This window comes from Kogia breviceps, chromosome 10, assembly GCF_026419965.1.
Source record: "Kogia breviceps isolate mKogBre1 chromosome 10, mKogBre1 haplotype 1, whole genome shotgun sequence".
NCBI classification, from domain to species: Eukaryota; Metazoa; Chordata; class Mammalia; order Artiodactyla; family Physeteridae; genus Kogia; species Kogia breviceps.
In genome coordinates, this window is record NC_081319.1 from 45,180,247 (window position 1) to 45,206,702 (window position 26,456).

The 26,456-nt window shown below is 39.0% G+C and overlaps 1 protein-coding gene across 7 annotated transcripts in view; it reads left to right on the forward strand.

The window, feature by feature from the left end:
- CTNNB1 (catenin beta 1) overlaps nt 1-26,443 on the forward strand; it is a 43,273-nt gene extending 16,830 nt beyond the window's left edge. The window contains exons 2-17 of one of the 7 annotated variants that reach the window (XM_067044574.1): nt 10,879-10,939; nt 11,047-11,177; nt 11,381-11,608; nt 11,816-12,069; nt 12,201-12,439; nt 12,528-12,729; nt 13,862-14,006; nt 17,441-17,544; nt 17,624-17,962; nt 18,242-18,400; nt 19,901-20,020; nt 20,647-20,797; nt 20,886-21,007; nt 22,111-22,171; nt 23,210-23,430; nt 23,734-24,505. In XM_067044574.1, coding sequence (XP_066900675.1) covers nt 11,389-11,608; nt 11,816-12,069; nt 12,201-12,439; nt 12,528-12,729; nt 13,862-14,006; nt 17,441-17,544; nt 17,624-17,962; nt 18,242-18,400; nt 19,901-20,020; nt 20,647-20,797; nt 20,886-21,007; nt 22,111-22,171; nt 23,210-23,418 — 2,325 coding nt within the window. In that variant the 5' untranslated portion in view covers nt 10,879-10,939; nt 11,047-11,177; nt 11,381-11,388 and the 3' untranslated portion in view covers nt 23,419-23,430; nt 23,734-24,505. Of the gene's footprint in view, nt 1-10,878; nt 10,940-11,046; nt 11,178-11,380; nt 11,609-11,815; nt 12,070-12,200; nt 12,440-12,527; nt 12,730-13,861; nt 14,007-17,440; nt 17,545-17,623; nt 17,963-18,241; nt 18,401-19,900; nt 20,021-20,646; nt 20,798-20,885; nt 21,008-22,110; nt 22,172-23,209; nt 24,506-24,582 lie in introns of those variants that run through there. The other 6 variants (XM_067044575.1, XM_059075856.2, XM_067044573.1 and 3 more) reach the window with 6 other exon arrangements.
- Nucleotides 26,444-26,456: the final 13 nt, after the last annotated feature.

Here is a 26,456-nt window from a genome sequence, read left to right on the forward strand (position 1 = left end):
ACTTGCCTTTCATTTGTACTTAGTGAAAGTAAGTAATAAATAAATGAAGGGTTGGCCAGCTGCTGCCTACCACCTGTTTTTGCATGGCCTGAGAACTAAGAATGACTTTTACAGTTTTTAATGGCTGATAAAAATAAAAAGACAGATAATATCTCATGATACGTGAAATTTACGAAATTCAAATTTGCACTTTCCATGAATAAAGTTTTATTGGAACCTAGCCACGCTCATTAGTGTGCATATTGTCTGTGGTTGCTTTCTCACTACAATAGCAGAGTTGAATAGTTGTTACAGAGAGCTTAAGGCCTGCAAAACCCTGAAATATTTACTGTCTGGCCTTTAACAGAAAAAGTTTGCTAACTTCTGTTCTAGATGATATACATTATTCACAAATGAATCCTTCGTGTTCGTAAAGGCATTTAAGAAGTCTCTTAGGTATATATAATTGTTGGCTTTCTAAGCCTCTATATTACATTTTAGTTGTTCTGCCTACTTTTAGAACGTTTTTCTTGTTTTTAGCACATTCAGTCCATCAAGTGTTTAAGAGCTTAATGTGTGCTAAGCATTTTGGAAACAGTGAGGAGCTAAAGGTACAGCCCCAAGGCCTCTCTGAGTTCTCATAGTGAGCTTGACTTTTTTTTTTAAAAAGATCAGTGTGCTGGTATGGTGGGGAAGGGGAACTCTTATAACAAGTGGAGAAGAGGAAGGTTATTGTTATGGGATAAAAAGCAATGTATTTAAATTACTTCTGGAAGTCTTTGATTCCCTTCCATTAATTCTGCCTGTAGCCTGAATTTAGAGAGTAACATCTAGAAACTTTCTTGAAGTAAAATCTTCCATTTCCTTGGCATAATATACTCATGTTTGAAAATCCTGCATTTTCTTGTCAGCATTTGTGCTAGGCACAGAGTCAAAGTATGGAGTATGTACTGATTCAAATCTTAGAAATATTTTTAAATTATTATTATTTTTTTGCTGTGGTTACTGTTCAAAGAATGTATTACTTATGATACTTTTATCTAAAAGTTGCTAACCCTTCTCTTGCACTTAACTGCAACAGTGATTGTTAACTAGTAATAGTGTATAACTTTGGGGTGGGGCTAGGATAAATGATTTGATTGAAAGGGCATGTGACTGAGCTAAACAGACCGGGATATGAGTTTTAACGGAGCAGTTTACTAGCTATACTCATATTAACTGCTGCTAGTCATTTTTTTCATATGATGATTTGGGGGAATGTTATCTACTTTATGAGGTTGCTTGGGAAGATTCCATTACTTTGTGATGCAGTTGATTTTTTAGAATATCGCCACTTTAGTAGAATAAGAACTGAATGAAAAAGCTGTTAGATTACTAAAAATAGAAATTTATTGATATAATAAAATGACATTTGCCTAAATACTTTAAAAACCTACAGTAAGTTTGATTTCTTTGCTTTTAGAAAACATTGGTTATTTTTCCTAAGAATGTCGTTTTTTTAAAGCAATTTCTTCGTGCCTTGAGGTGCTAATGGTTGGCTGAGTAGTTTCCACATTACTTTTGCAAAAAGTCCATTTTATAGGCCACTTAGCTTTTATGTTTAGAAACATTTACTTAATGCTGTATATCACTGTTTGGCTAACATAGAGTGGGCTAAATGATAGATATTTTCTGGGGCAAGTATCATTTCTAATACCGATATATTATTTCTATACATTTTCTTTGCAAATGTGTGCAAAAATGTCTATTAAAAGTGTGCAATGCCTTGCATATTAGATATATGTTGAAATTTTTTCTATGTATTCTTTTTAACTTTTAACGGCTTCATAGTAATTCTCTACCCCTCTCAACGTGGATGATTTTCAGTAGTCTCCTAACTCTTCTCCCTGCTTTGCTTTTGACCCTCGTGGTCTTTTATTTTCTATATAGACACTAGAGTGAACTTTAAAAATCCTAAATCACTGGTGTTAGTTATTCCAGTGGCTTCCCAGTATGTACCCTTATTCATCTGGTCCCTACCTCTTTTCATGGTTCCCTGATTTCTAGTTATACTGGTGACCTTTCAGTACTGTTTCCCTACAGGTCTTTCCTTCCTTTGCATTGGTTTTCTGCATGGAGTGTTCTGCTCCATCTTCACTTGGCTAGCTCCTCCTTCTGTGCTCCTGTCGCTTCCACTCTCATCACTCACTCTTACATAGTGTAGCTCTCCTCCCCAACTAAGTCACTCTATTCTTACCTTGTTTATTTTCTTCACAGCAGTTCTCACTCTTCAAATTGTCTTGTTTTTATTGCCTAACTCTCTAATAGTAGAATGCAGGCGTTCCTAGACATATGACCTTGACTCTCTGACTGTTATTCACTGTTCCTGCAATGCTAGTAACATAAAAGATACTTAAATATTTGTTGAAGAGATGAATATACATTCCATTCAATGGATACATTATTTTTTATTCACTCCCTTGTTGATGAGCATTTGGGTAATTTCCAGCTTTTTCTCTATGAATGTGTCACTGTGCAGCCCTCTTGGCATGCTTCTGTGAATATTCTGCAGAATACATTTCTATTATAAAAATGGAATTTTTATGTGAAAGTGTTTACACTTTTATTTAATGGATAGTGCCAACTTACCATCCAAAAAGTTTCTGCCAGTTTAACTATATCCATCTCAGCAGTGGGTATTATCTTTTCAATCTTACCAGTCTGATAAGCAGAAATAAATGAGTTTAAACTCTTTTGCTTATGTTTATTGCTTACTTTCTATTTTTCCTTCAGTGATGGTTCCTGCCCTTTCTCTGCTGTATTTATTGATTTCTCCTCAGTTCTTTGTGTACTATTGATATTAGCCTTTAAGCATATTTCACTTCTGGTGTCCAATATGTCATTTAAAAAATTACTTTATACATGGTGGTTTTTTGCTTGGGATTTTAAGGTTTTACACCCACACACAATTTATCCTATCTTTTTGATTTCAGAGTTCCAAGTCATGCTTATGTTGGGCTTCTTACCATGGTTTTATTTCCATATATACCACCCTTGTATAGACCATATTTTATCCCATTGGTATTTTTTTAACCTGTAAATATTTGGCATATGTAGGTTTAATTTGAATGCAGTAAGGATGAAAAAATTGTATTTTTTACAAGGAAAAGTCCTTTCTCCTAATACTGTTAATCAAGTAATCCAGTTGTCTCCCACCAGTTGAAATATCACCTTTTACATTTATTAAATTTCTACATTATGTCTGGGTGCTTTGTGATTACTATAGTCTCTTAATCATTCCTACCCCCAATAATATAATTGTTAATTGCTTTGGCTGTTGATTTGTAATGAATTTTAGTATCTGATAGAATTGGTCCCTTATCGTTATTTCAGTCTTTTTTTTAATTATTATTTTCACACTTCCATTCCAAATGAATTTAAGAATCATTTTCACTCCTAAAAAAGTCTAACTGAGCATTTTGTTGGGAATACGTTGAATTTATAAACTAAGAGAAAACTGGCATCTTTATATAGTACAAAAAAATTCTAGTCAAGAATAAGACAGCTCTCCTTTAATTTTGTACGTACCTTTTTTTTGTTGTTTTTATTGTTGCAATTATGAGTGAACTCTTTGTGATTATGTTTTTCTGACTGTCCTAAATGTATATAGGAAACTAGTTTGTATTTAATTTAATAACTTTCATTAAAAATTTGGTTGAACTATGTTTTGTGTGCAGCTTTATCAGACTGTAAAATCCACTTAAAATGGGTGTAAAAGTGTCTATAGAATGTTAAAAAGTGTCCTCAGTTTAAAAGTATTTAGCCAGTCATTATTTTGTGAACTTTGAGAAACAGAATTTTCAGTTTCAAGATGTAATGGAAACAGATCCTCCCACATAACTACAACCCCTAGCCTTTTAAAATAGACTTGTAGTCTGTTTAGCTTTTGTGACTGCTACCTTTTCAAGGAGATGGACATGTTTATTTTATTCTCATATTCGAGACTTGAATGTGTGTAAGTTTTAGCTGATTTAACAAAAGTTTCTATAAAATATTCTTTTTTTTTTGGTAACTCCATTTTAATGAACTTTAAAATATTAACATATAAAAGTATTTTAAAATCATATTTGGAGTTTAAATTATTTTATCTGAAATGTTGATGTGTAGCTGTTTTCTTATTTTTATTTAGTTATTTTTGCTATGCAGAGTGTAGAGATTAATGTAATAAACACCCATGTACTCACCACCCAGATTAACAGATGTAACTTTGCTGTTTGTTTGATTAAACACACACACACACACACACACACACACACACACAGCTAAAGAGTTGAAGCCGTCTTTAATATCCTTTCGCATACTTTGCCTTTTGCCCCTGAGTATTAAGAAGCTGGAGTGTATTCTTTGTACTTTTACTACATAAACAATATGAAGTGTTGGGTTATTTTTTCAACTTGTATAAAATTATATTTGGAAATTATAAAAATGTGCCTGTGTTGATAAAGGCTACTTTGCATGTATTTTGAAATAGCTGTATTTTAAAATATCAATCTTACATGCACACCAGTGTTCACAGCAGCATTATTCACAATAGCCAAGACATGGAAGCAGCCTAAGTGTCCATCAGCAGATGAATGGGTAAAGAAGATGTGGTGTGTGTGGGTGTGTGTGTGTGTGTGTATATATATATATATATATATATATATATGCAATGGAATACTATTCAACCATAAAAAAGAATGAAATAATGTCTTTTGCCGCAACGTGGATGGACCTAGAGTTTATCATACTAAGTGAAGTAAGTCAGAGAAAGACAGGTATCATATGATATAACTTATATGTGGAATCTAAAAAAATGATACAAATCAACTTATTTACAAAATAGAAACAGACTCACAGACATAGTTACCAAAGGGGAAAGGGGAGGGGGGGAATCAGTTAGGAGGATGGGATTAACAGATACACACCACTGTATATAAAATAGATAAAAACAACAAGGGTTTACTGTATAGCACACGGAACTATATTCAATATCTTGTAATAACCTATAATGGAAAAGAATCTGAAGCTGTACACCTGAAATTAACACAATATTTTAAGTCAACTATAGTTTAAAAAATGTTTTTTAATTAAAAGAAAGAGAATTGAAAAAGATCCGTCTTTTTGGTAGCTTATATTAGTATAAGCTGGAGAAAAACAGTTTCTACTTCTTGTAGTAATTTGTTCTTAGAGTGGAAAAAGTGAAAATTTGTCTTAAAACATTTTTTTTTCCCTGACAGATCAGAACTATTTTAGGATTGTGTTTATTGACCATAGATTCTGTGTGCAGGTTACTCATTAGTGAGACTAATATCATACATGTAAACGATATTGCCATAATAGAATTATTTTAAGTAGTAAAATCATATTCTCAGACACACATCGTTAGTTTAAATGTGCTATATCAGCGATTATTCAAGTGACTTCTTATGCATGACATATACATGTACTGCATAAAAAAGTTAAAAGGACAACAAAAATCTGGCAAGACAAATGGCCACAAGTAGGGGAAAAAAATTAAGCATTCAGTCTTCTCAGAATTTAGAAAAACTTGTAGGGTTGGGTGGTGGTATATACATTGGATGGATGGACATAGCTATTAAAAGTTGTCCGAGGGCTTCCCTCGTGGCACAGTGGTTGGGAGTCCGCCCGCCAGTGCAGGGGACACGGGTTCAAGCCCTGGTCTGGGAAGATCCCACATCCCGTGGAGCAGCTAAGCCCGTGCGCCACAACTACGAGCCTGCGCTCTAGAGCCTGCGAGCTACAATTACTGAGCCCGTGTGCCACAGCTACTGAAGCCCGCACACCAGAGCCCATGCTCTGCAGCAAGAGAAGCCACCGCAACAAGAAGTCTGCACGCTGCAACGACTAGTAGCCCCGCTCCTCGCAACTAGAGAAAAGCCCGTCCACAGCAATGAAGACCCAGCACAGCCAAAAAGAAAAAAAAAGTTGTCCAAGATAACAGTTGACGCTTGATAGGCCCTTGGTAAGGTGGTCACTGGTACAATGCCTTTGAAAACTATATCAATTTATGCTCCATTAATATTTTGGAGCTATGTATCAAAAGCCATAAAACTTAAAATTTCTTATTCTTTAACCCAGTAATTGAAGCAGTCCTTAGGTGGAAGGGAGGTGGAAGAAATTAAGAGAACTATTTATATGGAAAGATGTTTTTTCAGCATTGTTTGAATAGCAAACTAAATAGGAAAGACAAACTAAATATTCAAGAATGGGAGGTGTGGTTAAATTATAGTATAGACCTATGATACAGTACAGATAATTTTTGGTAAGGGTCTACAACACAAGGAATTGGCTTTTATATTTTTATATAAAAAAAAACCTAACAGTAAATTTAACAGAATACCAAATATAACAATGTCATTATGGGAATGCCAAAGGAAAATACCATTTTATACTAACTAAGCATATATTATTTTATGGATGAGGTAGAAGAGACACTAAAATGAAAGAAGGAAAATGATCAGGAACATCCTAATTTTCCTTAGCCACAGACAGTTCAGATTTCTAATAGCCATTTTTGTACCTACATATTTAAAGATAATACCAGGAGTATCAATCTAAGTGTTTCAGAGGAGCGAAAGTGTCATTAAATGTTTGTTTTTTATTGCCCAGTTCGGGGAAGACCCCTCCCAGGACATGGACGGACGGGGACACACACACACACACACACACACACACACACACACACACACACACACACACACACACACACAGAGAGCTGAGGAGTAAAAGCAGAAAGGAAACTAGAGTAAGTTGTGACTTAAAAGTGTTAGTGTTGACTAAAAAGTGCTGAGACAGGAAGATTTGAGGAGACTATAAATTTTTATATGGCAAGGTTTTGTAGTGACAGTTAATAAAAATGCATATGTATGTGCTTTTAGATTTACAAAATAGACTTTAGTAAGAACTTTTTTTCTGATTCCTGAGAGTATATCAAAAGTTTTTCGTGCACTTTCTTACTAGATTCTTGGCAAAGTTAGTTGTTAGCATGAACAGCCAGTAATCTATTATAAACTGGTTTTATAATCTGTTTTATAGCAAGGTTACTTCTAGTTAGTAGTACTCAAAAACTTTTTGAGGGCTTCCCTGGTGGCGCAGTGGTTGAGAGTCCGCCTGCCGATGCAGGGGACACGGGTTTGTGCCCCGGTCCGGGAAGATCCCACGTGCCGCGGAGCGGCTGGTCCCGTGAGCCGTGGCTGCTGAGCCTGCGCGTCTGGAGCCTGTGCTCCACAACGGGAGAGGTCATAGCAGTGAGAGGCCCGCGTACCACCAAAAGAAAAAAAAAACCTTTTTGAAATCCAAGGTAATTAAGATAATTTTGTGTTGATCAGTGATATCTATATTGTGTCAAGATTTCTCATGTAGATTTTGACCGAAGCCCACTTAAAGTACAAAAGGTGAAGTAGAGCCCCCAACAATCATTTTGAAGTTAGCTCTAAGGCTAATCTTTTATAATAATGTTGTGGTATGTAAGAAAATATCGTTACTTTTTATAGCCACATAATGTACTAATGTATGTAATTTAAAATCATTCTGTAGGAAGGCAGCAATATGGCACAATATTAATAATTGTTAAGTATAGGTGATGTGTGCATTATAAAGTTGTGTCCACTTTTCTGCATATTTGAAAAATTTCATAGTAAGAAAAAAGAAAAACTTAGCATGCTTAAGTAGTCTTGTTAGAAAAGCTGAAGGAAAAATTACTATAAGGTATGGTGTAGGATGAACTTTCTCCTTAGATTGAAATTATTATATGTAATGGATATATATTTTTCTAAACCTTATAGAGTTTAAATCAGAAATAGATGAATTTTGAGGTGTTCTTTACAAAATATATAATTGGAAAATAGGATATGTTAAGCAAAAAGAGAAAAATAAATGGAAGTGTTGCATGTATCCATTACCTCATTAGACTGGATAAGTTGGTGATCCCCCAGCACCCTCTTTCTTTGTCAGAGCACCACTTGGTGGTGATGAAGCTGTCAGGACACACATCATTCTAAATGTAGTCTATAGTTCTGGTCACTTGCATCTGGGAACATTTAGTACTTAATTTTTTTTTTTAAAGCATTATACTCCCTTTATCTTGATTGGTACATAGTGGGCTTTCCCCCATTTTTGTTTCTCATAATTCTTTTTGAAGTTGGAGCTTTGATCTCCTGAGTTGATCCTCTTGTTTCTTCTCTTGTATTCTGTGTGTCTTTCTCCTTTATGCTCTAGGAGTTTTTCTCAATTTCAGTTATCTATTGAACTTTTTATTTTTATTTATTCTCTCCAATTTTTATGAGGGTAATAAAGTGAAACATTCTGTTTCCCTCCCCACCTTACCCTGATTTTGAAGTTTTGTTTCTCTGGAGTCTGGTTTTCCTGAAGTCTTTGGTAAGCCTTAGTCGATTAGGAGCTCTAGGCCCTTAATGTATGGCAGGGTGTAGTAGAGGGGAGCCAGCCCTTGGGCTGAAAGCTCTGCCAAGAGGAAGAATAAGGAAAGCTTTCCTTTGGGGCAAGATTCTGCCATAGTTCTCTGGATAGGATATTCAATTTCTTCAGTAAATATTTCTCAAATTTTAGGTAAATTCGGATTTGTCTGCAGATCAGTGTAGAGGTGAGTTGGTATATACTGCTGCTTATGTAGATCCCCATTTTCATTCCTACTTTTTACTTCTTGCTGATTGACACTTGGCCTCCCTCACTTCAGAGGGCTGCCATGAAGAGCAAGAATAATTTTTATGTATGTTGCATAAGTTTGGAACATGAACTTGCTTTTTTCCATAAAATCATTATAATCTGGGTCAAGTTGCTAGGTCAGCCCACATAAGTAGATTTTACCCAATAATATGGCTAATATGTTTTGCCGTTGTCTCAACAAGGAAAAAACACTGTAAATATTTTTTTTTCTTGATGCCAGATACATCAAAGCACTTCTTAAACAGCTGCACCTGTAGATGTAACTAGTTGGTTTCTGAGTCCTGTGGCATTGGCCAGAGGAGCAGCTCAGTGTAAAACATGTTTTAAGTCCCCTTCTCTGGAAATATATTGGGAGCTGGAGTGGGGAACCCATTTTTCAGAGGGGTGGAGAAATGGTTAAATAGCCATTCTCAAAGATAGGCAAAAGATACGAACTAAAATACAGCCATCAGTGGACAGAGAACCTGGGTTTCTTCCATCATAGTATTTCTCAACATATGGTCTGCAGATCACTTTCTGCATCCTTAGAATGTTCATTAAAAGTGCAGGTTTCGGGCTTCCCTGGTGGCGCAGTGGTTGAGAGTCCGCCTGCTGATGCAGGGGACACGGGTTCGTGCCCCGGTCCGGAAAGATCCCACATGCCGTGGAGCGGCTAGGCCCGTGAGCCATGGCCGCTGAGCCTGCACGTCCGGAGCCCGTGCTCTGCAACCGGAGAGGCCACAACAGGGAGAGGCATGCGTACTGCAAAAAAAAAAGAAACACTGTATTAAAAAAAAAAAAAAAAAGTGCAGGTTTCTACACACCCCTTCCCATCCTATTGAATCGAAACAATAAACACATAATCCTACTTAGTACATGATTTTAAAATATAAGTTTCTTGTTGACAGGAATCACCTTTGTCATTTTCTTTCCTTCACTTTGCCTTTTAAGTAAATTGTCAATTGTTCCTACTGTGGATGATAAAACAATTGTGTCCACAACTCTTGTCAGCTTTAGGTGTCAAGTGATCTTTGTGGTTATAAAAATCTAGTTTTGGAAGAGCAAATCCAGGAATAATCAATACATGCTTCCTTTACATAGAGAAAATAGGACTTTCGAGTACAGTTTCCAACTGCGTTATATTAAACACATTTAAACTTTTTTGGACACTGATAGAAAACACAGTTCACACTTCAATATCTTAGTCCACATTGGTAATTTACATCTAATTTTTAATTTGTAGTGCAAGAGGAACTTGTTTGGGACAGACTATGTAATAAAGGAAGTTTTGTTATTAGGAATATCTAGAGACCATGAGCCCTTAAACTGGTCTCATTTGCAAATAGCTCCCTGCGTAATTCAGTGTTTTCCTGAATATTACACAAAAATGCCAAAATGCAGACATATATTAGATGCTAAGATTTTTTAATATATGTGAATGATTTTTACATTGATCAAAGCATTCACTTCTATTTATAATAAATCATTGCTATAAAATTGAACTTAGAAAAGTTTGACTAAAAAAGGTGCTTTTAATTTGTGTTACACTTTAATTTGAGAAGTAATTTTACTTCTTAGTAAAAACTCTGAAATCTACTGTTCTGATCCAGTCACCACACATAAAATATCTTATGAAGGTATTTTAGATGGCATTGTATTATATCAGAAAAGAAAACAGTAACAATTGACCTGTTAAATGAAAATTTGGTGGTTTTTTTTTTTAAATTTGGTGTTTTTAAAATCCCACTGGACCTCTATTGTCCAAAGAAGACCTATGAATTTTTCAGTGAAAGAAATTAAAAAGGGAGAGGAGAGGACTTTTGGAACTCAAGGAGGAGTTGATTTTGAATAGCTTTTTCCCCTCCCTCGCTTTCATTAGTAGAGTGCTTATGCTTTCTTTGTCATCTTCAGTTAATTTTGCTTTTTTGACATCCTGTGTATCAGTAATTTATATTTCTCCTGAAAAGAGGTGCTTGTTAAAGAGAAGTTTTCACTTAGAAGTTTGGCAATGATAGAGCTGTGGTTGAAGTGTTTGGAGGAGACCATGAGGTCTGTGTTTCACTATATCACATGGTAAAAGATGACTTGGGGCTTTTTGTGGATGTAGTCTATGGTGTTTGCCAGGCCATCCTAGTGACTTATGCGTATTAAAACCAAACAATTTTAAATCCTAATGACTTTGATTAACTCTTTTAGGGTCTCTGAAGTACACCATACTACGGTTTTGAAAATCTTGCGTGGACAATGGCTACCCAAGGTTTGTATCATAAGTCTTTAGTTACTGAATTGGGGCTCTGCTTCATTGCCATTAACCCAGTCTGGCTCAGATTCCCCTGCTTTCCTCTCTCCCTGCTTACTTGTCAGGCTACCTTTTGCTCCATTTTCTGCTCACTCCTCCTAATGGCTTGGTGAAATAGCAAACAAGCCACCAGCAGGAATCTAGTCTGGATGACTGCTTCTGGAGCCTGGATGCAGTACCATTCTTCACTGATTCAGTGAGTAACTGTTAGGTGGTCTCCTAAGAGTACAGATTTTTCATCACTGAGCTGATCCTGGCCATCATTCTGTTATCCTTGGCTGTCTTTCAGACTTGACTTTATTTCTAAAAAGATTTCAGTGAGTCATATCATAGATTTTTATTTTCAAATTAAGGTAACATTTCCCTGGTAGTAATACTAGTGCTGTTTGATTTTTATAGCTGACTTGATGGAGCTGGACATGGCCATGGAGCCAGACAGAAAAGCAGCTGTTAGTCACTGGCAGCAACAATCCTACCTGGACTCTGGAATCCATTCTGGTGCCACTACCACAGCTCCTTCTCTGAGTGGTAAAGGCAATCCTGAGGAAGAGGATGTGGATACCACCCAAGTCCTGTATGAGTGGGAGCAGGGATTTTCTCAGTCCTTCACTCAAGAACAAGTAGCTGGTAAGAGTATTATTGCCTTACTGAAAGTCAGAATGCAGTTTTGAGAATTAAATAGTTATTCTAATAAAAGTTAGTGTATAATAGCTTAAATAAAATGGTGTGATAAAGAGAAGGGAGTGATTGCAATATCACCTTGACTGTTTAGGACAGGAAATACTCGGTGAATGCTGAGCCATGGATAGCGAGTGTTGAATTTACCTTTTTCAGATATCGATGGACAGTATGCAATGACTCGAGCTCAGAGGGTACGAGCTGCTATGTTCCCTGAGACGTTAGATGAGGGCATGCAGATCCCATCTACACAGTTTGATGCCGCTCATCCCACTAATGTCCAGCGTCTGGCTGAACCATCACAGATGCTGAAACATGCAGTTGTAAATTTGATTAACTATCAAGATGATGCAGAACTTGCCACACGTGCAATCCCTGAATTGACAAAACTGCTAAATGATGAAGACCAGGTAAGTAGTGACATGGCTAGCTTTTTAATCTGCTTTGAAGGAAACTCCCAAGGAAGTAGTCTTATAATACCTACCCAGTATCAGTATTTGAAAACTGGAAAATGACGTCTCTTAATTCCTGTACATTATAGGTGGTGGTTAATAAGGCTGCAGTTATGGTCCATCAGCTTTCTAAAAAGGAAGCTTCCAGACACGCCATCATGCGTTCTCCTCAGATGGTGTCTGCTATTGTACGCACCATGCAGAATACAAATGATGTGGAAACGGCTCGCTGTACTGCTGGGACCTTGCACAATCTTTCCCATCATCGTGAGGGCTTGCTGGCCATCTTTAAGTCTGGGGGCATTCCTGCCCTGGTGAAGATGCTTGGGTAAGAAAACATGGTCAGAATGCTCCAAGCTCAGAAGGAGAAGAGTGCAATCACAACATTTCTGATGAGACTTTTTTCTTCTTCCCAGTTCACCAGTGGATTCTGTATTGTTTTATGCCATTACAACTCTCCACAACCTTTTATTGCATCAGGAAGGAGCTAAAATGGCAGTGCGTTTAGCTGGCGGGCTGCAGAAAATGGTTGCCTTGCTCAACAAAACAAATGTTAAATTCTTGGCTATTACAACAGACTGCCTTCAGATTTTAGCTTATGGCAATCAAGAAAGCAAGGTAAAAGAATTGTACTAAACATGGTTGTCATGGAGCATGGGAGACCCCCAGTGTCATGCCCGTCTATGGATTTTGGCAAATTCATTGTATGCCTCACCCTTTGTTTGTATCCTAGAAAAGTTGGACATCTCTATTTATTTAAATATTTGAGTTGTCAGTATGTAATGCACTATGCTAGGTGATAGGGATATAGCATGCAAGCTTCTCTTAAAGCTTGCATTCTAGGGTGGAAGAGAGACACTGAAATAATACCCTAATTACTATTTAATTCGTGTGTTAGGAGGAAGTAAAGGGGCTATGAGAGCATGTAAATGAACCAGATCCTCTTTTGAGCGTTCAAGCAGATTTCTTGGAGAAAAGTGATAGTTGAGTTTAGCTCTTAAGGATAAGAAGGGATTGATTAAAGGTGAATGAAGGTTAGGGAGAGGAAATGGCATCTTTGACCGTTCTGCTGAGAGAGGAGCAGGGCAAGATTTGGAAATTCAAGAAATGCAAAGAGTAAGGAAGAGGAAGTGTGTGAGGTGAGATAGGGCAGATCCTGCAGGGCTTAGTGGAACATGTTAAAAGAATAATGGGAAACAGTTTTTAGCAGAGGCCTGAAGTGATGAGATGTGTTTTCAGAAGATTGGGGTAGAGTCAGGAGGTGGGGGGTGTGCGGGGGAGTAAAGGGCAAGAATGACTATCTTGTGCTGTCTCTTTGAGGTGGATATGATTAGGAAAAGCAAAGAGCCAGATCATGAAGAGTTCTTAAGTGCCCATTCTGGTTCACATTTTCACTCAACACGTTGGCTTTGACGTAACTTGTGTATCTGGGCATTACTGTTTCATACCAACACGGTGTTTTTGGTTGTTTTTGTTTTTCCTTTTACTATGATCAGTGTGGGAAGAAGAAAATTGGGCCAGAGTTTATATATTTTTGGGAGGACTGGGGTGCATGAATTTGAGTGAAATGTTGTAGAAGGAGGGGTTAAATAGGGCCCCAGTATGGGGGTCTAGCTATTGACAACCAGGAATATATTTAAGTCATTAAGCTGGCTGAAATTCTTGTATAATAAAATAGGTTGGTAATAGTAGCTTTTCTCAGGCATTTGATCAAGATTCCATGACTAACAATATATACACATCTTTCTAGCTGATCATTTTGGCTAGTGGTGGACCTCAAGCTTTAGTGAATATAATGAGGACCTACACCTATGAGAAACTACTGTGGACCACAAGCAGAGTACTGAAGGTGCTGTCTGTCTGCTCTAGTAATAAGCCGGCTATTGTAGAAGCTGGTAAGTATACTTGTCTATTCTGGGTTCTCATGTTTGCAGCACGTGTAGTTCTAATTAGATTACCTTTCTCAGGAAAAGGGTGATAGAACTGACCTTAACAGGCTGAAAGTAGATGGTCCCGTTCAGTTTGAAGCCAAAGTTGCATTCAGACAAAGTGTATGTTCTGCTTGACACTTTCTTTGGTGCTATTCAAGCCTAGTTTAGGCAGTGTTCATATTACCCATCAAAAATGATGGCTAGGGCTTCCCTGGTGGCGCAGTGGTTGAGAATCCGCCTGCCCATGCAGGGGACACGGGCTCGTGGCCCGGTCCGGGAAGATCCCACATGCCGCGGAGCGGCTGGGCCCGTGAGCCATGGCCGCTGAGCCTGCTGTCCGGAGCCTGTGCTCCGCAATGGGAGAGGCCACAACAGTGAGAGGCCCGCCTAGCACACACACACAAAAAAAATGATGGCTAATACTTGGCTTGGTAACAGCTAGTCCAGAAATACCTGGAATGCATGCAAAAAATACAGATTTTTAGACTTATTTAATCGGAATCCCTGGAGTGTTGAGGTGACAATAGAGTCAGTAGGTAGCTGGAAATGTCTGGGACTGGAGGCCTAGGAATCTTGATTTTTAGAAGTTCCCTAGGTTATTCTGATGCTCATTTGTTTATTCTGAAAATATTCAGCCCCTGTGTTTCAAGCACTGTAATAAGCACATGGTATACAATGGATAACAAAATACGTATGGTCCCTGTATTTATTCTTATAGGTGGTGAAGGTGACAAAAATATGCAGAAAGATGGAGTGATCACATATTGGAATGAATGTTACAAGAGAAATGAACAGCAAGCAAATAGTGATACAGAATTAATGGGGAGGGAAGGGGCTTCCCTGAGAGGGGGATGTTAAGTGAAATTGCAGAATGAGAAGGTGTAATCTATATGAGAAGGATTAAGTGCCTTCCTGATGGTCCTGAAGGTAGGAAAGAAATTGTTGAGTTCTAGGTGCTGAAGAGAAAGAAAGTCTATGTAACTAGAACCTAGTGAGTAATGGGATGAATAGCTCAGGATGAGGGTAATGAGCTGGAGCCAGGCAGGGCTATATTGTGTAGGAGTTTCTAGGTCCCTGGAGGATGTTTATTCATGCTTTATTCCAGCTTTGGAAACACAGGTGTAGAATGCTTAGGTCAATTTGCAATACTAGGTGGGATCCAAATGCTAAAGGGCTCCGGAAGATAACTTATGCTAAAGCATTTGGTCTTTACCTTTCTTTTTTTTTTTTTAAATTAATTAATTATTTATTTTTGGCTGCTTTGGGTCTTCGTTGCTGTGCGCGGGCTTTCTCTAGTTGCGGCGAGCAGGGGCTACTCATTGCGGTGGCTTCTCTTGTTGCAGAGCATGGGCTTTAGGCGCATGGGCTTCAGCAGTTGTGGTGCAAGGGCTCAGTAGTTGTAGCTCATGGGTTCTAGAGCATAGGCTCAGTAGTTGTGGCACACAGGCTTAGTTGCTCTACGGCATGTGGGATCTTCCTGGAGCAGTGCTTGAACCCATGTCCCCTGCATCGGCAGGCAGATTCTTAACCACTGCACCACCAGGGAAGTCCCTGGTCTTTATCTTATAATTAAAAGGTATTGATGGCTGTTCAGCAGTAACACAGAATCACAGTGAGGTGTTGGGAATATTAATACTAGCATCGTATGACAGTTCGAATGACCAAAGGCAAGCAGACCAGGCCACTGGGATGTATTATAGGCTTCTAGGAATGAAATCATTAGGTATTAAAAATACATAGCAAAGGATGAATGTTATTTGAGTTGACATATTCAAAGTGACTAAAGGTCAGTAGGTAGCTGGCAGTGTATGCTACTGGAATGCAAGGGAAGACTGGGCTGGGATAGAGATTTGGGAGTTGCCCTCTTAGCCTATGTGGGTAAGGACTACAGGGAAGAGGTGGGGGTGCCTCTAAGCCATCTGCACCAGACTTTTACCCTGGGCATACTGAATCAGAATATGTGTGTTAAAGTCTCTAACGCTATTCTGAGAGGCATCTGGAACTAAGACCCACTCTCTTAGAGTTAATAATTACAGTGGAGGGAGGGAATGAGATCTGAGGGGAATCAAGTCTTTTTTTTCCTAAATATAATTTTACTTTTTTAAAAAAACCATTTATTTATTTATTTGGCTGTGCCAGGTCTTAGTTGCAGCACGTGGGATCATCTTTGCTGTGTCAGGGATCTTTTAGTTGCGGCATGTGAACTCTTAGTTGTGGCACGTGGGATCTACTTCCCTGACCAGGGATCGAACCTGGGCCCCCTGCATAGGGAGCATGGAGTCTCAGCCACTGGACCACCAGGGAAGTAGCATCAGCCTTGTGCTGATGCTACTCATAGCAGCTGTTGCTACTCATAGCAGATGTTCCTCATAGCAGCTGGAGCTACTATGAGGAACGAACCAGATAGGGATGATCTTGTCTTACTGTAGGGGTGGTAGGCTAAATTATAGTTGTGATAAATGCTGTGAAGGGAAGAGTACAGGGTGCGGTGAGAATTATAGCAAGTGGACCTAACCTAATTGAGGAAATAAAGCAGACCTGAAAAGATAAACAAGGTACAAGGGAATGTACATCCCACTGCATTTAGAAGTGATGCCAGTAGGAGAGAGATGGTGAAGTTAAGCCAGTGTGTGGGGAATTGAGCTTCCATTTAGACTCCTCTGCCAGTATAAACGCCCATCATTAGGGTCCTAAATGATGGAAGGTTGTGAAACTTTGAAGCACATCTTTTGAGTCAGTGTCTTTTATACAGTCCCAGACATTAAGCATTCTGGTGCCTTCTTTTTGGATTGTTCTCACCCCATGAGTTTACATAACTCCTTCAGGTCTTTGCTCAGATGTCACCTTCACACTTAGGTGACCTAATTACCCTACTTAAAAACGTAGCCCCCGCCTTCGTCTTGTGTTATGTTTTTTGTAGCAGTTAACACCATTTGACACACCGTATAGTTTTAGTTTACTAATTGTGTATTTGTTTATTGTCTGCCTCCAAGTAGACCATGAGCTCTGTGAAGGTAGGAATTTTAGACTGTTCTGCTCACTGGTATAGCTCCAACTCAAAACAGCGCCTGGTATTAAATATTTTTGAAATAATTGGATGAAAGGAAATAAGTAATAGGAATATTACCTACAGGAGGACTGTGGAGAGAATGAAGGCTTTTTCCACACAGGGAAGGAACAATAGATATTTGACAGAAGTTGTCACTAGGTGAGATGAACTGGAAAAGAAAAGGAAACCGAGCAGCATTGTAGAAAATGAAAGGAAATAAAGGACTTAGATGGAGGGGATAAGCTTTGGCAATAAAGAGGGACACCTTCTAAGACCAGAGAAGACACTTTGTACTGATACGACTTGTGAGCTAATAGCCATCGCCTTAGATATTTTTTAATCTTTTTAGGTGGAATGCAAGCTTTAGGACTTCACCTGACAGATCCAAGTCAACGTCTTGTTCAGAATTGTCTTTGGACTCTGAGGAATCTTTCAGATGCTGCAACTAAACAGGTAAATTCTGAGTAAACTGGTGCCTTAGTGAAAAGAGTCAAGCTGAATATGTCCTGAGCGTCTGTTTTCATCTCCATAGGAAGGGATGGAAGGTCTTCTTGGGACCCTTGTTCAGCTTCTGGGCTCAGATGATATAAATGTGGTCACCTGCGCAGCTGGAATTCTTTCTAATCTCACTTGCAATAATTACAAGAACAAGATGATGGTGTGCCAAGTGGGTGGTATAGAGGCTCTTGTGCGTACTGTCCTTCGTGCTGGTGACAGGGAGGATATCACTGAGCCTGCCATCTGTGCTCTTCGTCATCTGACCAGCCGACACCAGGAAGCTGAGATGGCCCAGAATGCTGTTCGCCTTCACTATGGACTGCCAGTTGTGGTTAAACTCCTACATCCACCATCCCATTGGCCTCTGATCAAGGTAAATTGTCAGTGAAAGTAGAAGGTTGCAGAATTGAAAATGAACTACCTCTGATTATTATTAGATGGCTGTCTAGGCACCAGGGATTGATAAGTAGGAGTTGTATTCTTCAGTAAATAGGAAATATGTCTGGGATGGAGGTGAGGGTTTGAAGTGTTTCTGTAGTCAGTTTTTACTTTCAAGTGATTGTGATAGATGTAGTGTGTTAGGAATTTTAGGCTAAAAAAATGGTTTTGTTGAGTTGTTTGCCAGTTCTTTACTCTTCCTTCTTTTCTGCAGGCTACCGTTGGACTGATTCGAAATCTTGCCCTTTGTCCCGCAAATCATGCACCTTTGCGTGAGCAGGGTGCCATTCCACGACTAGTTCAGTTGCTGGTTCGTGCACATCAGGATACCCAGCGCCGTACATCAATGGGTGGAACACAGCAGCAGTTTGTGGTAGGTAAATCTTAATAGTGACACCTGGCTATTTAAAAGGAATGCAAAAATCCATAAGATCCTGAACTACTGAGGTTATTGGCTCCCTCCATCCTCCTGCCTGCCTGAAGGGCTGCTTGCTATTGACTAAAAAAACTGACATGTCTCTGTGGCTGCATAGAAGATAAGGAGGAATGTGGCCCCTAGTGGTATGTCCTTTGACTGTCCTTCACATCGTTGCCTCCTCAATCGTACAAAGGGGCTGTGGAGTGTGATTTACTGTTTTGGGGGTCTCATTTAATCCATACAAAAGGTTCACATCCTTAGGAAGTATAGAGCCATAATTTGAATCCAAGTCTTTCTGATTTCAGAGTCTCTTATCCCCCACTGCAGTTCTACCTATAAATGTTTAAGGTACCTTTTACTAGCTCTTCCAAGAGTGGTTTAAACTATTTCCCTGGACTTACGAATGCCAACAAATTACGAGACTAAGTAGTAGCATTTCTGGGATCTTTACCTATAATCTTAGCCTGAAACTTTGATGTCAAGTTTGCAGTCTTAAAACTAGCTTCATTACAAGTATCTAAAGACACTTCTGATTCCTCAGAATGTGTTTTAAGACTCAGACCTTCAAAGATTCTCTCTTATTTAATCAGGTTACTTTAGAGAACAAGACTTTACCAGAACAGATCTTGAGACTCTGATTGCTAGTTGTGATATGGATGCACTCATTAGGAGGCTTTTCCTTTCTCTATTCATTACTTTTGGTGTTGGCCTGTCTCCATGAGGTGGCTTAATAGAATGCAAAGGGTACCTTTTAAAATCTCCTCTCTAGGAAGAAAGGAGCTTTTGTGTCCTTATAAAAATGAAGTTGAATATAAAAGCTGCTGCAAGTAGCAGAATTATGACCTTTTTAAAAACTCAGATAGAGGGAGAGCAGATTGTAGTTATATTTTGTAAAAGCTAACTTCCTTCTCCCATATAGGCTATCAGTTGAATAGTCTTGGAGGAGGTGAGTGGATTTTCTACCGGCAGCTCAGTAGAATTTTAGCAGTTGGTGATAAAACTTTGCTAAGTTTTCACCAAATACACATAGATGTACAAAGATAGAGGGAGCATCTGAAAGAAAACACTGACATAGTCTGCACGTTACTTTCCCATCTTCGTGTATCTTTTCTTTATATATCCCTTTACCCAGGGTGATTGGTGCCCTGACTGTAAGAAAGTTATCTTTGGGATTCAGAGGTATATTGAAGCTGTGCTTTGCTGTGCACAGTACCGTGATGGGGGAGGGGTGCTGCTTGGAATTAGTGCCGACAAGAGGCCACTTTCAGAAAGTGACATTCAACTGAATGGAGTCCACCTTCATTCCTGAACTAATTAGTTGCAAATTCTGGGGAACTTTGGGTTTATAATGTGAATAACTAATCTAGTAATTGCTACTCAGAACAGAAAGCCTTTCAAGTATATAAACTTTAGATAGGACAATGCCCTATTTATTAACCATATTTCTTTTGGTAGGAGGGGGTCCGCATGGAAGAAATAGTTGAAGGTTGTACTGGAGCCCTTCACATCCTAGCTCGGGATGTTCACAACCGAATTGTTATCAGAGGCCTAAATACCATTCCATTGTTTGTGCAGGTATGTTGCTTTTAAGTGAGGTGTTCTAGATTCTGTGTGTCAGTAAAATTTCAGAATTTTAAAGATAAGTAAAATATCAGGAAATTAGAGACCAAAACAGGGGCACCAGCATTGAATTTTTCATCTACTATCACCATTTCTAAAATGGCAGTACTGCCTATGCTTCCTGTTCAAAGTATAAAAAATAGAATCTCAGTGTGTCATGTCCTTTTAGTTGAATACATTTATGAAAATTCTCTTCGTTTTTCTTGGGCAGTAGAAGGAGAAACATTGGGACTAGAGCCTCAAAAAAGGAAGGAGACTTTCTACTCCACTTTTAGGGTTGCTCAGTTTTGAGGGGACGAAAGCTGGTCTGGGCTGCCAGAGCACAGGCCTCCAGCCACCTCTGGGTCTTCCAAGTTTTAGCTTGAATAAAACTCTGAAGAAAAGGTTCCTAGCTAAAAATGCTCTAGAAAACCATTGCTCCTGAGCATCACTCAAGAACATAAATTTAGAGTTTATGATTTAATACAAGCAGTACAAATACCACTTACACTCTGAATTGGGAATGTTTACAGTGCGGTGGGCTGCTGGCCATGTTTTAACTTTAGATTTAATTAGGTTTTGGGTGTATGTTTTCTCCTTAGCTGCTTTATTCTCCCATTGAAAATATCCAAAGAGTAGCTGCAGGGGTCCTCTGTGAACTTGCTCAGGACAAGGAGGCTGCAGAAGCTATTGAAGCTGAGGGAGCCACAGCTCCTCTGACAGAATTACTTCATTCTAGGAATGAAGGTGTGGGTAAGTAGGAAAGGAACCAGAGCCTTTAGCTTGTGTACAGTGACGCCTCAGCTTTTCCTCAAGGACCTTTATTCCATCCTTCTCCCAGCAACATATGCAGCTGCTGTTTTGTTCCGAATGTCTGAGGACAAGCCACAGGATTACAAGAAACGGCTTTCGGTTGAGCTGACCAGTTCTCTCTTCAGAACGGAGCCAATGGCTTGGAATGAGGTAGGCAGCGTGAGCACGTTTATTTGGCTGTTTGCTAGAGGAGGTATAAGGCGGTTTGTGGTTTCCTGTCAAACCACTCAGTACACATTCATTTGCACTGACTGTGTCCTTGGCTTGAATATTCATTCTTTACACTCTTTTAGCAACTGCTGTGAGGAAAAACTACAGCTTTAAACAGCCTGTTCAGAACAGACAAGTTAGAATTTCCAAGGGAGACAGATGAAAAAGTTAGCAGATTAAAGAACATTTTTCAAAAGGTTGTTAGGAAAGAGGCAGTCTATTAACCACTGTTAGTTGGAGGTCAGATTATCAGTACTTCTTAAAAAATGCTCAATTTTTCACCTACTTTTCTACTTGCATTTCTATTAATTTGTTCAGTATTTGTCCTCAGCACAGTTGTTCATTGAAACAGTAGAACCACCCTGAAAGTTTTTTCAGTTATGGTACATAGTCATAAATTGAATTATATTTGTTGAATGAATGGAGAGAGATCCTATATATTGTTAGGTGGGAAAAAAATAAAGCAAACTGCCAAACAGTGAGTCGTATGTTTGTTGGCTGGCTGTTTAATAGGCAGTCTTAACATGTTCCAACTTGAGCTCTGAACTTCCTCACCCACTCCCTTTCTCCAGACCTCTCCTCTCACAGTTAATGGCAACTTTCTTTGTTCTTCTAGCTGCGCAGGCTCTAAAAGTCTTTTCATATAACATGCCCTGTCAGCAACTCCTTTTGGGGGTAGACACTTTGCCTATTTTGTGTCCTGTTATATTTCTAGCACCAGGAACAGTTCCTGGCACGTAGTAAGTACTTAATAATATATACTTGTGGAAAGAATAAATTAGTACTTTTAATACTGTGTGCAGTGGGAAAACATGTTTCTCTAGGTATCTCTAGGTATCTTTGAAGGGTAGAGTTTGAGGTATTTCTGTATTGTATACATCTGTATTTCAAAGTAATTCTGCATTTTCTAAGTATTTCTATAATGTTTGAGTTCTTTATTCTTTTCGTAATCTGAAAATAAGTTATGTTTCCAAAATATTAGACAGTATGCTTTGAGTTGAGAATTTTCATTTTGCTTCTTTGCCTTGTACCTGTTTATCTAGACTGCTGATCTTGGACTTGATATCGGTGCCCAGGGAGAACCCCTTGGATATCGCCAGGATGGTATGTGTCTCACATTTCTTGATTATCTCCAGATCAAGCTAAAGGTCCAAAGCTTTATCAAAAGAGCTGGTTTGCTCATCTGGGAAACCAGTGTTGGCAGGAAAGTAGTGGTAGCAATTAAAGGCAGTTCTTAAATTCTAGAGTCAGCAATAGTATCTTTATTGGAGCACAGGGAATTCTGAGCCACACACTGAGCAAAGCAGTAGGATCACACCAATAAATGTGTGTCACTACTGCTGGGCCTCTGCAGTACAGCGCAGGATGTTACAAGTCGCCTGGCTTTTTATTCAGTTTTTTTTTGTTCAGAGAACCCATAATACCTGTGTCTACAACCCACCCAGGAAGTGAGAGTACGGAAACTTCTGTCCCCAAGCTCAGATCTGGGATGGGTATTTACATAGTTAGCTTTTCAGAAAACTCTAAAAATACAATTCAAATCTGGGTAGTGGCCAATGGAGCATAATTAGGGGTAGACCACTAACAGCTGTCAACTTATCTTAAATTTATCATCTTACCTGCTTTTTCCTAGTTAATAAACCACTAAAGCTTATAAGCTTCTTACCTTGACAGGTACATATAAATGTTAACTCAATATAAAACATATAAAGGTTTCATTGGAAACTGGCACATTTTCTTTGTACTTTTGTGGCTGTCGCCTGGACTTTCTAACAAATAGATTACAATTGCCAGACCTCCTTGTTATTGCCTTCACCTCCTGCCATGACTCCTTGATGCCTAGGTGTCACACACAGTAGACTGCTTGATGCTGCTGCCCCCTCAGGAACCTGTCCCTGCCTGGGTAAATGCCAGATGTCCAGGACTAGAACCTGCTGGTCTGCCTTTGGTGGAAACAGACTTTGTGTAGCCTCATGGGTGGCCTGGCACTGGCACTTAGCTGAAGAAAGCTAGAAGTTGGAAGAGGTTAGAAAGCAGCGCTTTCTGCCAAGCTTGCTGCCCTTGGATGACCCTAACCTTAGTGTTCACTTTTATGTCCTCTCTCTCCCTTACCCATTTCGTTGCTACCCCTGACTCTCCTAGATCCCAGCTATCGTTCTTTTCACTCTGGTGGATACGGCCAGGATGCCTTGGGTATGGACCCCATGATGGAGCATGAGATGGGCGGCCACCACCCTGGTGCTGACTATCCAGTTGATGGGCTGCCAGATCTGGGGCATGCCCAGGACCTCATGGATGGGCTGCCTCCAGGTGACAGCAATCAGTTGGCCTGGTTTGATACTGACCTGTAAATCATCCTTTAGGTAAGAAGTTAAAAAAGCCAGTTTGGGTAAAATACTTTTACTCTGCCTACAGAACTTCAGAAAGACTTGGTTGGTAGGGTGGGAGTGGTTTAGGCCTATTTGTAAATCTGCCACAAAAAAAAGATACATTGAAAGGAGATGTCTTGGAACATGTGAATGTTCTCAGATTTCTGGTTTGTTACGTGGTCATGTGTGGAAGTTATTAACTTTAATGTTTTTTGCCACAGCTTTTGCAACTTAATACTCAAATGAGTAACATTTGCTGTTCTAAACATTAATAGCAGCCTTTCTCTCTTTATACAGCTGTATTGTCTGAACTTGCATTGTGATTGGCCTGTAGAGTTGCTGAGAGGGCTCGAGGGGTGGGCTGGTATCTCAGAAAGTGCCTGACACACTAACCAAGCTGAGTTTCCTATGGGAACAGTTGAAGTAAACTTTTTGTTCTGGTCCTTTTTGGTCGAGGAGTAACAATACAAATGGATTTTGGGAGTGACTCAAGAAGTGAAGAATGCACAAGAATGGATCACAAGATGGAATTTATCAAACTCTAGCCTTGCTTGTTAAAATTTTTTTTTAAATATCTGTAATGGTACTGACTTTGCTTGCTTTGAAGTAGCTTTTTTTTTCTTTTTTTCTTTTTTTTTGCAGTAACTGTTAGTTTTTTAAGTCTCTCGTAGTGTTAAGTTATAGTGAATACTGCTACAGCAATTTCTAATTTTTAAGAATTGAGTAATGGTGTAGAACACTAATTCATAATCACTCTAACTGTAATCTGAATAAAGTGTAACATTGTGTAGCCTTTTTGTATAAAATAGACAAATAGAAATGGTCCAATTAGTTTCCTTTTTAATATGCTTAAAATAAGCAGGTGGATCTATTTCATGTTTTTGATCAAAAACTTTATTTGGGATATGTATGGGTAGGGTAAATCAGTAAGAGGTGTTATTTGGAACCTTGTTTTGGACAGTTTACCAGTTGCCTTTTATCCCAAAGTTGTTGTAACCTGCTGTGATACAATGCTTCAAGAGAAAATGCGGTTATAAAAATGGTTCAGAATTAAACTTTTAATTCATTCGATTGTGTCACCTTACTTTCCTTGTCACTTAGTGGTTTGCGAGGGTAATAAATTATTTCACTATGTGTCTTCCTCAGGATGAAGTTGAATAAACTTAAGTTGTAATGATGGAAAGAGCCTTACTGCTAGTAGACGGAATTGTTTGTTTGCCAAGCTTCTTTAGCACTTGGCTCTGGGTTAAATTGCACCAAAAGTGTTTCAGCCTTGAACGTTGATTCTGAGCTTGTGTAAGAAGAGGGGAGTCCATCGTCTCCAACTGAAGGACTCTGGGCTTAGAGCCTATGGCCAAGACTCCTTCATCCTGGCTGCAGCCATGTGTATAATCCTGCCCACGTGACCAAAGGCATCTAGTTCTTTGGCTTTCAGTTTTGTTCTGTGTTGCCCAATAGGCACCCCCCCAACCCCAGACTCCATCACATGGTTTCATTCCTTTAAGGTAATAATGAAGAATTACTCACCTGGATTTGGACTTCAAGCACCTTCACAGAAGTGTGACTCATTTGGAGCGGGGAATTCCTTCAACTCCACTTTGAACTGATAGTTAAGATGGTTTACCTGCCGATGTTTATCTGAACATAATCAGAGAGAACTAGAATGGGCCTTCTTCCATGCTGTCTGCCAGGTGAGCCTGTCATCCTGGTGGTAGGTCTGACAAGCTTATTAGTTCATCCATCCCTGAGGGCAGAGTCGGCAGACCTGTTTGTTAGAACTTGTGTTTTGGGCTTTAAAAAGCATGGAAGTGTTTTGTGCTTAGGGAGGGCTGTTTGTGATTTACTGTGTATTTAAAAACATGTATTCAGTACCTTTTTGTTGGATGAGGACCCTTTGAGAAAGCTTTATGAATTCTTCCCTGTGGTCTAAGATGTAATTGGGATTGGAGAGGAAACATTTGTGTACCTAGTGAGGGGGTAGTTGTGCCTCCAGTGCATGACACAAAGAACCAAGGCAGCATTGCATGAACTATTAGTAAGCTAGAGCTATTGGTTAGAGTGAAGATCTTTAGTGAGTTCAGCTTTTAACATAAAGAAGCGCAGCAGGGTGTTTTTGTTTGTTTTTTTTTTTTTAAACCAGAAAACATTTCAGAGCCTTGCCTAAAATCATTATAGTTTTGAAGTTCCATGTAAAAACTTTATATGAAGGTTAATCTGATTGATTCAGCAAGGTAGTTCTGCAATGTACTTAGAAGGACGAAGAGCCAAGAATGGCAAAGACACTTGTGAAGAATAAGATGATAGGAGGACTTGTTCTATCAACTGTCAAGGCCTAACTGTAAAGCTAGAGGTAGTTAAGTTTACACTGTTATTGGCACGTGTGTAGAAGTATACACTAAGGGAACAGAAAAAGATGAAGACAGTAGACACTTTAAAGGTAGCATTGGAGGTCAGTGTGAAAAAGAGGGACTTTGTAGTAAAAGTGTAGAACAGTTAGGTAGCCATTTGGATAAAACTGAAATTAATGCAGGAAAAAATCCATGATCAACAAAATATCAAAAGTCCTCACTGGAAGCCCATGTGTCCAATAATTTGCAAGAGAATGGCCGCAATGCAGTAAAAGACTACAGCTTCAACACAATAGTATGGGTATATCTCAAATATGATACTGAACAAAAGCAAGTCACAAATGCATGCCATAGGACTGCACTGGTGCAGAAAGAAAGGCAAACTGTTTTAAGGAAATCATCCAGAGATAGTAAAACTAAAAAGCAGGAAAATTATTAGATTACCACAAAAAAACAGAATAGTGGTTACCTGGGGATGGAGGTGCATAGGACATTTGATCCCATTGCAGTGACCACCAATGAGCTGAAAAATGAAGCTTTTCCATGTTGGATGAGGTGTTCTAGACATGAGGCTTTGATCTGGTTATTGGAATCCTTGACAGTGAAAGATCTTGAGATAAATATGTCTTGATTAGTGTAATAAAAACAGAAGATCCGAATCGTGCCGTATGG